This window comes from Trachypithecus francoisi, unplaced genomic scaffold (genome assembly GCF_009764315.1).
Source record: "Trachypithecus francoisi isolate TF-2019V2 unplaced genomic scaffold, Tfra_2.0 Lachesis_group19, whole genome shotgun sequence".
Lineage (NCBI taxonomy): Eukaryota > Metazoa > Chordata > Mammalia > Primates > Cercopithecidae > Trachypithecus > Trachypithecus francoisi.
Window position 1 is genome coordinate 44,276,318 of NW_022681464.1, and position 13,839 is coordinate 44,290,156.

A 13,839-nucleotide genomic window follows, 5' to 3' on the forward strand; every position below is an offset into this window, starting at 1 on the left:
TGGAATCCCTCCTAGCACTTCAATTTCTATCCAACAATTCATCCTTATAACAATTAACTGGCTGGTCACGGTGGCTCATGCCTGTAATCTCAGCACTTTGGGAGGTTGAGGCAGGTGGATCACTTGAGGTTAGAGAAGTTCCAGACCATCCTGGCCAACATGGTGAAACCCCTCCTTTACTAAAAATACAAAAATTAACTGGGTGTAGTGGTGAACGCCTGTAATCCCAGTTACTCGGGAGGCTGAGGCAGGAGAACTGCTTGAACCTGGGAGGCAGGGGTGGTTGCAGTGAGTGGAGATCACACCACTCTGCTCTAGCTTGGGCAACAGAGCAAGACTCTGTCTCAAAAACAAAAACACCCAATTAATTGGTATCGTCTTCCAATTAGTCTTCTTGTCACCCATCTTTTTCACCATATCAGTTCATACTGCTACACTACACTGTTCTAAATCACAAAACAGGTAAAGTCATCAGCATGCTTTGTTATAATCCTTTACAATCTAGCCCTCACCTACCTTATTTAACAGCCTAATTTTTCTAACCTGGAAACTCAGCAGGTTAGTCTCATTGTCAGGTTGGCCTCATTGTTGACCAAATGGGCCACCATCTTGAACTCCTCTGTCTTTTCCTCTCCTGGGTAAGCCCTTTCCCTCTCTATACCTCATCATTCTATCAAATCCAATGTAAATGTCACTGACTTTCTGAAGCCTGCCCCGATCCTTCCCACTGTAATTTATTGTTTATATGTTGGCTGCATTCACTCAACTGTTAATTTGACGGCAGAAATCCTTGTTCACCTTAATGACTGCTCTAGCATTTAATCTAGAACCTGGTATAGAGTATGTACTGTTTGATGTATACTTAATGAATGGAATTATAACAATAGAGAAATTTACTATGAACTTACCAACGTGAGAAGGTATTTTAAAACACACACACGCCCACACACTTACCCAAAAAAAACTCTAGAGCTGGTAAACAGATAAAGGAAAACACAAATCCATCCTTAAAGAGTATCTGTCTTTACTAAGGAATATAACCATAATAGGCTTAACAGTGCCATGAATTTAAATTGTTATTTAACTTAAATCAAATTTAAAAAACAAGTAAAAATTATACTTGATGAGACCCCTGCTAAAACCATTTTAGAACAAGCATATACATAAGCAATTATGTATACAAAGGTAGACTATTACTCAGTTAAGCCTATAAATGTTGTGCCCACCCTGTAAGAATATTAGGAACATTAGGCCGGGCGCGGTGGCTCAAGCCTGTAATCCCAGCACTTTGGGAGGCCGAGACGGGCGGATCACGAGGTCAGGAGATCGAGACCATCCTGGCTAACACGGTGAAACCCCGTCTCTACTAAAAAATACAAAACAATTAGCCGGGCGAGGTGGCAGACGCCTGTAGTCCCAGCTACTCGGGAGGCTGAGGCAGGAGAATGGCGTAAACCCGGGAGGCGGAGCTTGCAGTGAGCTGAGATCTGGCCACAGCACTCCAGCCTGGGCGGCAGAGCGAGACTCCGTCTCCAAAAAAAAAAAAGAATATTTAACATATTCCCATTAAAATGAACTGTCCATCAAAAGGTGAGCTTGTCTAAAAATTAAAAGATGGGGCTTGCTGAGATGCCAAAAATCTTTTGTCTGTCAGAGATGGAAAATATACTTTAATAAAGATAATAGATTTAAGGAAAAAAGTTTTAAATTTTTGGATTGTTTCTAAAATCAAGTATAAAAATATGCTTAATATTACCTTAAAATAGTTTTATGTGTTAAGTATTAAGTATATTTTACTACAACAAAAGATATATTTATAAAAACTCTAACATCACCATTTTCTAAGCCTCAAATAAATTTACCTCTTTCTTTTTTTTTTTTATTATACTTTAAGTTCTAGGGTACATGTGCATAACGTGCAGGTTTGTTACATATGTATACTTATGCCATGTTGGTGTGCTGCACCCATCAACTCATCAGCACCCATCAATTCATCATTTATATCATGTATAACTCCCCAATGCAATCCCTCCCTCCTCCCCCCTCCCCATGATAGGCCCCAGTGTGTGATGTTCCCCTTCCCGAGTCCAAGTGATCTCATTGTTCAGTTCCCACCTACGAGTGAGAACATGCGGTGTTTGGTTTTCTCTTCTTGTGATAGTTTGCTAAGAATGATGGTTTCCAGCTGCATCCAAATTTACCTCTTTCTTAAGCAGACTTTCTTTTTTCACTTTGGAGATAAACCAGGTGTAGTTTTACAAATGGTTAATCAACATTTTTTGCAAGTGAGAAACCACACAGAAAGCAAGCTTTCTATATTTGCCTAAAACAATTTATAGCCTCCTCCATCTCTTTTAATGTATTCAAAATTATTCTAGATATTATTAATCCTAAAATATTAATATACATGATGCAAAACAATGTTTTTAGACTTGTTTTGATGAGAAATTTCTAAAATTAAACTAAATGAGCCTACTGTAAAATGTCCAGGTCTTAGTAACAAATTTTACTTTTGTTGTCACGGATGGGTTTGATAATTACTTAGGAAATATTTTAAAGCCATCTCATATCACATTAATATTTTCATTAGTTTTTAGAAACACAAATTTGGTCAAAGAAACCTTTCTAGAACAGAGTAATTCACTTTCTCCACATAAAGATATACCTGAATCATCGGCCAATCTGCTAATTCTTTCCAAAACAGCAATACAATCTCTTTCATCATCGCAGACTTCCCTCAAGGTATCCAGCAAACTCCGGGCCACCATTTGTCTACACAGAAAAACAAAATTACATATGTTCAATGGCATCAACAGCTAATACCCAGAATTTTATTTTTTTGAGATAGGGCCTCATTCCTGTTGCCCAGGCTGGAGTGTAATGGTGCGATCACGGCTAACCGCAGCATTCACTTCCCTGGCTCAGGTAATCCTCCCACCTCAGCCTCCTGAGTAGCTGAGACTACAGGAGTGCACCACCACACCTGCCTAATTTTTAAATATCTTTAGTAGAGATGGGGTTTCACCATGTTGCCCAGGCTGCTCTCAAACTCCCGTGCTCGAGCAATCTATGTGCCTTGGCCCCCCAAAGCGCTGGGATTACAGGCATGAGTCATATCGCCTGGCTGGTATCTAGAATTTTAAAAGACAAAATCTATACATTTTTTAAGAAATTTTTTTATTACATTATTAAAACATATATTAGGTCTATAATTTTCTAAGTAGCAAATGGCAGTATTGATTTTATTTTAACAAGATGAGACTGAATATTTACAACTTTTTTAAAATCTTTATCTAACTGATTTGGCAAAAAGTCACCAAAAATTCATTTCCGTTGTCCTTCAATTATAATGAAAAAACACATTCATTATACAAAATGTTATCCTTACATATTTTTAATAGTATGAGTTTTGTATAGCTATACCCAAAAAATCTGAACAAAGACTTTTTGATTTCCCAGAAAAGTGTAATATAAGTGATCTGGGATCACGGCCGGACAAACACAATGCAGCAGGAAGAGTGCTGGCTCTTGGTCACGGCCATGTGACCCAATGACCTTGAGCATCACCTGTCACACAGCAGGTATACAACATCATGTGTTGAAGGAATAACGTACTTCCCAATAAGCAATTTAGATGAATACCAAAATTATGTCCAGTGGCAGAAAAGCAATGGTAATTAATGGTAAGTTTTTTTAAAAGAAAGTGTGTTGTATGCTTACTAGGATCAAAGAATAAACAAGTACAAAACTGCTCATGCTATGATTACGAATGAAACTTGGTGACTCAGACTGTGCCTGTTAATAATACCTCCTTTAAAATGGATACTTTCATTTTCCCTACTGAAGTTATTAATAAAACTACCCTTCCACTTCCACTTTAACAAAAAGAATATGCACATACCTGTTAAATGCGTTCTCACTTGCAGCATACTTGTCCAATCTCCCCAGGGCTGTCAACATTTCATCTTGTGAGACAAAGTCCAGGGCTGAAGGTATAATAATCACATCAGACTCTGAGCTGTAGTCATCCACACCAACTATCAGAGACATCAGAAATACTCCTTATAACACTTTGAAACTAAAATGTACCCCTTGCCTGTCTGAAGCAGTAAAAATCTGTTTCTGGAATGGTACCAAAAAAAAAAAATCACAAGAGACTCTCAGAATCAATCCAGAAGCCACAAACAACTAAAAGATACCTCCCTTTCCTTTTTCTACAGATACTTTCTACTTGGCTGTATAAGCACAAAGTTCTGCTTGGCTCTAAAAGCACAAAGTTCTACTTGGCTCTAAAAGCACAACCGTCAGAGGCTACAGAAACTCAGTATGCAGGAAACAGTGATCAGAGTCTTGAGAACATATTCAATCAAGACACTAACAACTTGTGAATAGACACACAAAAAGTCTAGCACCGATATAGTTAATCCTGCAATGTAGAAGATAAAGCTAATGAAACTGATATCTAACTTCACTTAATAGAGGAAAGCTAAAAACACTAGTATATTTCTATTCATTAAACAAATATTTATTAAATACATTTGTGCCAAGTACTAGGGTAGTTGCTGGGGAAACAATAATGAAAATACTAATGTTTCTGCTTTCAAAGAGCTAATATTCTACACAAAACAATCTACTTTAAAATGATCATTGTAATAAAAGTATGTATTAATACAAACTAGAAGGCCAGACACTCATTCAAGCTGCAGGAGAAGGAAGAGAAGACCAAGAAAGAATGGCTAAAAACTAACCAAAAGGTAATTATTTCAAAGGAACCAAGCAATGAGTGAAAGTATGATTAAACAGCATCTACTACCAAAGGAGTCAAGGAAGAACTGAAAGGTGCCCACTGAATTTGGTACTTTTATGCCATGCTGTGTGACAAGGGCATTTTCTACTGTATGAAAGCTGAGAAGCCAAACCTGACTGAAGAGGTAAAGGAAAATATAAGGAAGTGAAGACAATGAATACAAAATATACTTCCCAGAATTGTGGTTGTGAAATAGTAAAATGGATTAGATTACTAGCCAGGGCATTCAAGCAAAATAAAGATTATTTATTCTGTTTTGTTCCTAATGTTTAAAAGAAGACAAAGATTTGCACATGGTTATATAATGAAAGTAAATCGTCAACAAATAAACATAAATTGAAGTTTTAGCAATAAGAAAATATTACTGATGGAAACACCATGAGGTTGGAAAGGATGGGATCCAGAGCTAAAAAAATAACCCTTCAACTGCTACAGTTCAGGGCCTTTCCCAAGGCCCTAAGAGTTTTCCAAGAAATTTTTCTTATTATTTCCTGGCACTTCCTATTCTATCCCCTGCGTTACTTGATTTACTTTCTCAACAGTGCCTGTCAACATCTGGTAATATTAGTTGTTGTACTTATTGTCTGTCTCTCTATAGTAGGTTATCGGCTCCATGAGGACAGGAATTTTTACCCATACACTGCTTCATCTCCAGGATATTTCCAGGCACAAAGTAAGCATTTAAGTATTTCTGAAACAAATAAATCTGTTCATCAGTCACAATGAGATTCTTTGCTCCTTTAGCTCTTTTCTTAGGAGAGAAAAAGAAAACCACCTGAGAAACTCCTCCCAAATGTTGCTATACGAGTGACAGACAAGATTCATCATTTCCTAATGAAAAGTTATTGCTATTAGGGCATTTTAAAAGGCTTGTTTTTAAATTTAATGTGTATATACCATGGGACCATCTTACAGAACTGACTACTTTAAACAGACAACATCGTTTTTACTCCCAATAGAACATTATCAAAAAGAGACCACAAAACACAGCACAGTCCCTTTCGTTAAAAACAAAATAACTTCTGTATTTAAAGAACACTTAAACATGGTCTTCCACTTTTGAAAAGGATGGTTTAACAGGAACCAACTTAACCCTCACACCTTAAATAGTAAATAAATAAATAAAATGACAGAGTCAGGCATGCTGACAGTGTCTGTAGTGCCAGCTCCTCAGGAGGCTGAAGCAGGAGGACTGCTTGAGCGCAGGAGGCCGACGCTGCAGTGTTCTGTAACTGCGTCTGTGAGCAGCCACTGCACTCTAGCCCCTGAGAAACAGTGAGACCCCATCTCTTAAAAACAGATAACACCTATGAAGTCATGGAATCACACTGACAAACGACAGTACTGGACAGTGATCTCTGAGGAAGAGAGGACAAATGAAATGAGCCCTATATTCTTCCAGCTAACTTCTGGAAATAATTTCCAGAGCACTAGGAGGGTCCAAATATAATCTCAGCAGACTCCTGGAATTGAGGAGACAGAGTTGAGAATTCAGGGAGGCCAAGGCAGCTAGAATTGGCAGAGGAAGAGTATCAGAGAGGAGGGACCTTCACAGAGCAAGAACTTCAGAAAGCTACAGAAGGTCCCTTTGAGTCTTTAGGTGAGTATTCAAACAGTTTATGTGTGTGAGGAAACTACTCAGTATTCTGGGAAAAGTAACTACCTGAAATGATCAAGGGAACAAATCCTCGATTATCACAAAGGACAAGGACTAGTTTATGTCTCCACCAACAAAAATTTTAAAAATTCTATAATAAATGAGGCAAAACACCTAAGAAGTGGCAAATAATTCTCCTGGTTTTGCCTAACAAAGTTTAACAGGCTTCAAAAGAAACAAACTATATCCAAAAAACTGTGTCACAGAACAAAACTCGAGTATGTAAATGAACATAAAAATAGCTAGCACTCAACAAGGTAAACTCCACAATGTCTAGCATCCAATAAAAAATTACTAGGCACACAAAAGGCAGGAAAATACAAACCATGAGGCAAAAAATTCTACAACAGAAACAGACCCAGAACAAAGAATACAGAATTAGTAGATAAGGACATTAAAAGTTGTTTTAATTATATTCCATACATTTAAGAAGGCAGGAAAAAAGAGCATGTTAAGAAGAGACACGGAAGATGATATGAAAGACCCAAATTGATCTTGTAGAGATGAAAAAAAGATATGAAAAATACATGGGATGGGATCAAGAGCAGATTAAACATTACAGAGGAAAAAATGTGTTACCTTGAAGAAAAAGCGTAAGAAAAAAATCCTAAATGAAACAGAAAAAATATGGGGGAGGAAGAAAATTAAGCATCAATCAATTGTAGGAAAACTCCAAGCATCCAAATACATGTGCAAATGGAGTCCCCAAAGAAGATTGGGAGATATAAAATATATTTCAATAATAGACAAAATTTCCCCAAATTTGGTAAAAACTATCAATCTACAGACAGATTCAAGGGGTTCAATGAAACTCATGAGCAAGAAACATGAAGAAAAGTATACCAAGGCACAATATAATCAAATTGCTTAAAGCTAGTGATAAAAACTTTTAGGCAGCCAGAGAAAAACTCAAGTTATATACAGAAAAACAAAAATAAGAATGATAGCAGACTTTTCTATCTAAAACACAAGCCAGAAGACAGTAACACCTTTAAAGTACATAAAGAAAAATACCTACAACTCCATACCTAAGAAATAGAAATCTTCCAAATATGAAGCTGAAATAAGATTCTTTCAGCCATACAAAAACTTGATATCATCAACAGCAGATATGCACTATAGGAAATACTAAAGCAAATCATTCAAGCAAAAGGCAAATTACACCAGATGAGAATCTGGATCTATACAAAAGAAAAAAGGGCATCAGAAACAATATGGGGCCGGGCACAGTGGCTTACGCCTGTAATCCTATCACTTCGAGAGGCCGAGGTGGATGGATCACTTGAGCTCAGGAGTTCAAAATCAGCCTGGGCAATATGGTAAAACCCTGCCTCTAAAAAAACCACAAAAATTAGCTGGGCATGGTGGTGTGTACCTGTAGTCCCAGCTACTTAGGGGGCTGAGGCAAGAGGACTGCTTGAACCTGGGAAGTCAAAGCTGCAGTGACCTGAGATGGCGCCACCGCACTCCAGTCTGGAGGACAAAGCAAGACCCTGTCTCCAGAAAAAAAAGGTTAATATGGGATAAATAAAAAATTTCTTATTTTTCAAGTATCTAAAAGATAACTGCTTAAATAAAAATATGTACTAAAAAATAAATGGATAAATATATATTGTGGGGTTCACAACATATGCAGAAGTATAATATATGACTACAATAGCACACAGGCAGGAAAAGGGTACACTGTTACAAAGCTCTTACGCTGTGTGTGAAGAGATACATATTACTTGAAGTTGACTGTGGAAAAGTAAAAGTGCATATTAATTATAAACTCTAAAGCAATCATTATTTAAAAAGAAACACACATACACCAAAGACATACAACTACTAATCCAGTACACCCCATAAGTAATCTAAAAGAAGGCAGAAAAAGAGAATAAAGGGAACAAGAAGAGATGAGACAAACAAATGAGAAACACCAAGATAAAGAGATCTGAACACAACCGTACCAGCAACTACATTAAGTGCAAATGGTCTAAATAGCCCAACTAAGGCAGAGACTGTCAAATTGGATTACAAACAACACCTAACCATGAACATAACTATACAGAGCAGAAATACTTTATACAGCTTATTCTGGTCTACAATTCATAGCAAAATACCTTATTAATTATAAATCAGAGCTGTAAAAGCCACTCAGCCACTCTCATCTGGCCAGTTTTCTCCTTTATAAGACTGTTAAGCTAGCACAACCTTGAAATACCTTTATAAAGGCTCTAGAATTCTATGACTATGACCAAACTGTTTCATCAGTCTCACACTTGTTAATCTTAAAGATAAACAGTAAAATTGATTCTGGCCCATAAAAAGCAGAGGGCAGTAGGAAAAAAAACTCCTACAGCTGTGACTGCCAAGCATAATTATGTTCAAGACAAGCTTGGAGCACTTACCTAAAATGCAGATACCTAGATCCCACACTCAGATACTTATTATGTTAGTTTGGAGTAAGGCTCAGGAGTATTTATTTTTAAATAAATAACTCCACTAATTTAAATGCAGACTGTTAACCATACTTAAGAAGCATATTCCTAGAAGATAACAAAATCACATTCTGCTTTAAATGTTTTGCTACCACTCTATCATGATTGATAATCACTTCCATACAAAGGGAGTGTTCCACTCTGGTATAGACACTGGTGACAAATGTTCACTTCTATTTGGCCCCGCCCAAAAAAAAAAAAAAGCAATCATAGGAGCAATCTCTGAAACATATTAGAAGGTATAAAGATAAGAGAGAAACTAAAATGGAATACTAAAAAAATATTCAGTTAACCCAAAATAAAGTCTGGAAAGGAGTAACAGAGAAAAAAACCATAAGTCAAACAGAAAATAAATAGCAGAATCACAGACCTAAATGCAACTAGATCAATAATTACATTAAATATAAATGGACTAAAATATTTCATTTAAAAGGCAAAGATTATCAGACTATCAGAAATATCGTCTGTCTACCAGAGATACATTTCTAAAGACAAAATTTCAACCATTAGGTTGAAAATAATTTTTTTAAAAGATATAACACAAAATAGTGAGCATAAGAAAGCTGGAGGCCAGGTGTGGTGGCTCACGCCGATAATCCCAGCACTTTGGAAGGCTGAAGTAGGTGGATTGCTTGAGCTCAAGAGTTTGCGATGAGATCAGCCTGGGCAACATGGTGAAACCCTATCTCTATAAAAGATACAAAAATATTAGCTGGGGGTGGTGGTGCACACCTGTGGTCCCTGCTACTTGGGAGCTTGAGGTGGGGGGATCATTTAAGTATGGGAGGCAGACGTTTCAGTAAGCTGAGATAGCTCCATTGCACTCCAGCCTGGGTGACAGAGTGAGACTGTCTCAAAAAAAGAAAAAAGAAAAAAAGCTGGAGTAGCTATATTATTATGAGACAAAATAGATCAAAGACAAGAAGTATTACTAGAAATGGAGATATCAGTACTTTAAGACTCTTGAATTCTTATGTAGCTCTGCATAACTAAAGTCTATGGATTCTTGAACCCTATAATAGCAGCAATAGCCCTATACTGTTCCACGGCTTTTAAAATTCAGCCTCTTTCACTGATGAAGTAAAAAAACCATACATCATCTTTTAATGTTATTTGAATTTTTTAAATGACCAAAAAGCATATAATACAGTGTGTTCAAACCAGGTTGTTGTTGTTACTGTTGTCTTGTTTAGAGGAAAAAAAAAAGCATATACTGGCCGCGCACAGTGGCTCATGCCTGTAATCCCAGCACTGTGGGAGGCTGAGGTAGGCGGATCGCTTAGAGGTTAGCAGTTCGAGGCCAACACGGTGAAACCCCGTCTCTACTAAAAATACAAAAAAATTAGTTGGGCATGGTGGTGCGTGCCTAAAATTCCAGCTACTTGGGAGGCTGAATCACAAGAATCACTTGAACCTGCGAGGTAGAGGTTACAGTGAGCCAAGATGGCACCGCTGCACTCTAGCCTGGGTGACAGAATGAGACTCTGTCTCCAAAATAAAAAAAAAATTAACTTTTAAAAAAGCATATATTAACAATGACCACTCTGAAATGCTTTTTCTAATTATATCTGTTCTCCCAAAATTCCAATACTCCCTCTTTCCCTATAAACTTACTGTCTTAAATAGCTGTCATTGCTAGCTGAAGGGGAGCCAGGATAAAAAGTTAAAGGGAAGATCACCTGTAAGCTCAAGACAGATTGCCAATAAATAATTAAATAGGTATTTTTCATTTTGCAAAACTTAATATTTAATTATAAAGTAAAAGATTCCATGAAAAAGTTATGTGGCACATCTTTTAATTGAAAATTGGGTTTTTGGTTAATCTTAACAGAATAGAATCCTAAAAGAATAGAATTCTTTTTTATTTTTTTTGAGACAGAGTCTTGCTCTGTTGCCCAGGCTGGAGTGCAGTGGTGCCATCTGGGCTCACTGCAACCTCTGCCTCCCAGGTGTAAGCAATTCTCATGCCTTAGCCTCTTGAGCAGCTGGAATTATAGGCAGGTGCCACAACACCTGGCTAATTTTTGTATTTTTTAGAAGAGATGGGGTTTCACCATGTTGCCCAGGTTGGTCTTGAACTCCTGGCCTCAAGTGATCCACCTGCCTCGGCCTCCCGAAGTGCTGGGATTATTGGCGTAAGCCACTGCGCCTGGCCAAAAGAATAGAATTCTTAATAGGAATAGAAAACCTAGGATATAAACTAAGGCCCTATACTTAAAGCTTTGATTCATCTTATCTCCAAGACCCTTTGAAAACTGCTGCTAAACATAAACTAGGCTCAATATAACCTTCTAGTTCCAAATCACGGAAGGTATCAAACATGTTACAATACAAATAAAGAGAACATCAGGAAGGAATGTGACAAGGGAAAGAAACAATAAAACAGTGACAATCCTTGTTACCTATAGAACGGAATGTCTTTTTGTATAGACATGAGATTATGTAACAGGACAAAACAATTGTCACAGTTCCAGAAGTGTCCTCTCTCTATACTACCTGCAGTTCCCTGAATCTAACATAGAAAGCCAAAGTAGCAGAAGAGAAATTCCAATTTTTTGCTTTTTTAAACTTAAGAAAAAGTTCCTAAAATATAATAGTTCAAAAGTTGCGCCTTTCCTTTGGCCATGCGCAGTGGCTCACGCCTGTAATCCCAGCACTCTGGGAGGCCAAGGTGGGCTGATAATTTGAGGTCAGAAGTTTGACACCAGCCTGGCCGACATGGGGAAATCCCATCTCTACTAAAAATACAAAAATCAGCTGGGCTGAAGCAGGTGAAGTGCTTCAAACCAGGAGGAGGAGGTTGCAGTGAGCCAAAATCACGCCACTGCACTCCAACCTGGGCAACGTACTGAGGCACTGTCTCCAAAAAAAAAAAAAAGTTGGGCCCACCATGAAATTGTACATACTCATAGCAAAATTGTGTGAAAAGTACAGAAGATTTTTATGGTAAGAGAGATCTGGATTCAAATCCCGTTTTGTCACTTATTATATTCATCTATAAAATAACGGTTAAGACTTTTAAGACAGTGATATCTGCAACAGTGTCAGGCAAATAAGCAAATGTTTCCTCCCACTTTGCATTTCAGTTTGTTTCTAGAAACAGAAAATCTGCCTGTGGTTTCCAAGTGTTTCTGTTTTCATTCATTTCATTCAACCAGTAAGTAGGAAACCCATGTGTTTTTAATTGTTTTCATTCAACCAGTTAGTAGTCTTAATATAAATAGGACAGCACATACGCTATCTAATGTCAGGCACTGAACAAGGAATATACTATAAAAACTAGACAAAAAATTGTGCATGTATGTACATATATGTGTATACATTGTATGTATGTGTGTGCATATGTAAACACACTCTACTAAGAAAAAATACATGGTATAAGACTGTATACAAACAAAATATGCTGTTAACTATTATACTTCTAAGTCTGCCCTGATAAGTAAGAGAAGGCTTCGAAGTCAAGCCAATTCTTGGAAAATACACTGGAATTTGCCAAGCAGGACAAAGGGCAGGAGGAGGGCATTCTAAGCAGAAAATTCCAAAGATAGGGAGTCAAAGAAAACTATTTCATGTCTCTAGAATTACAAGTAATTTGGTGTGGCTGGGGCGTAAGGTTGATACAGAAGCAAGGCAGGAGTAGGGAAACACTACCTACCTAAATCGACTCTGCCTTCTAATTTTTAAAGAGTTAACATTAATAAATTTTGCAAAATCATCTTACCTGGCTAAAGAAATCACATTACTACTCTGTAATTCAGAATGACATCTGAGATTTTTCCAAGCAACAACTTGACTCATTTCAACAGTTATCTCAGAACAACAAGACAACTCCAGGCAACGTATATACTTACTCAACTACGCCACAGTAAAATCTGACTAAAATTGTCAATTATTAAGATCTGTTTTTTAAATTAAGAAGCAAAGATCACGTTATCACTTCCAAGCAAAATGGCCTGTTTTTACACAGCGTTCTAACAGAACTTCAGGCCTCATTTCCTAGCACTCCTCTTTCAATGATCCTACCATTCTTAGTTGTCAAAGAGCAAGAGGGGGAAGGAAGGAATACACAGAAGCCCTCACCTTCTCAAGAGTACAATACAGTCATCTCTTGGTATTTGCAGGGAATTGGTTCCAGGACCAACCCCCAAATGAATACCAAAATCCAAGGATGCTCAAGCCCTGACATAGGATGGTGTAGAATTTGCATATAATCTATATACAGGTTCCTTTGTACCTTAAACCATCTCTAGATTACTTAACAACGTAAATGCTATGTAAATAGTTGGTTATATGGCATTTTTTATTTGTATTTTTAAAATTGTTCTGCTGTTTTCTATTTTTAAAAATATTTCAATTCACAGTTGGTTGAATCTCCAGATGTGGAATCCTGAATGTGGAAGACCAACTGTATTTTCCACCTGCATCAATACTGTAAGTATGCCTCTTTTCTATTCCTTGTTAAATATGCTCAAATATACTACAAATTCAAGCTAATTTCATGGTCATTCAAAAAGAATTTTGAATCTACAATTCTTATCAAACCTTACAGTCCTCAGAAGATGTCCCAAATCTCTATTTATTAAAAGTCCCTGAAACCATCTTCAAAAAACCCAACTTCCATTCCTACCTTATTATCACCACACATGCATTTACTCTATTCTGCCAAGTCGGGACAGGGGCGGCAACTGTCAGCAACCAAGAGAACAAAAGCAAGAAAGTCTCAATAGTGCACTTGACCACCATACATCCAATTCAGTGAGCATACACACACTTCAGAGTGTGAGCGAGAGATGGAGAAGTGCTATTCCCTCAGCTGGTCTCAGTCCCCAGAGGATTCTCAAAAAGTCATGCTGCTATGGTCTGAAGACACATATTTTTCCAACAACATGGCTCTT

At 37.4% G+C, this 13,839-nt stretch overlaps 1 protein-coding gene across 4 annotated transcripts in view; it reads right to left on the reverse strand.

The window, feature by feature from the left end:
* Positions 1-13,839, reverse strand: part of PPP4R1 (protein phosphatase 4 regulatory subunit 1) — a 73,773-nt gene that overhangs the window by 46,900 nt on the left and 13,034 nt on the right. For 2 of the 4 annotated variants that reach the window (XM_033178347.1, XM_033178346.1), the window contains exons 3-4: positions 3,902-3,986; positions 2,666-2,772 (exon numbers count right to left, since the gene is read on the reverse strand). In XM_033178347.1, the coding sequence (XP_033034238.1) occupies positions 2,666-2,772; positions 3,902-3,960 (166 nt within the window). In that variant the 5' untranslated portion in view covers positions 3,961-3,986. Of the gene's footprint in view, positions 1-2,665; positions 2,773-3,901; positions 4,038-13,839 lie in introns of all 4 variants that reach the window. The other 2 variants (XM_033178348.1, XM_033178345.1) reach the window with 1 other exon arrangement.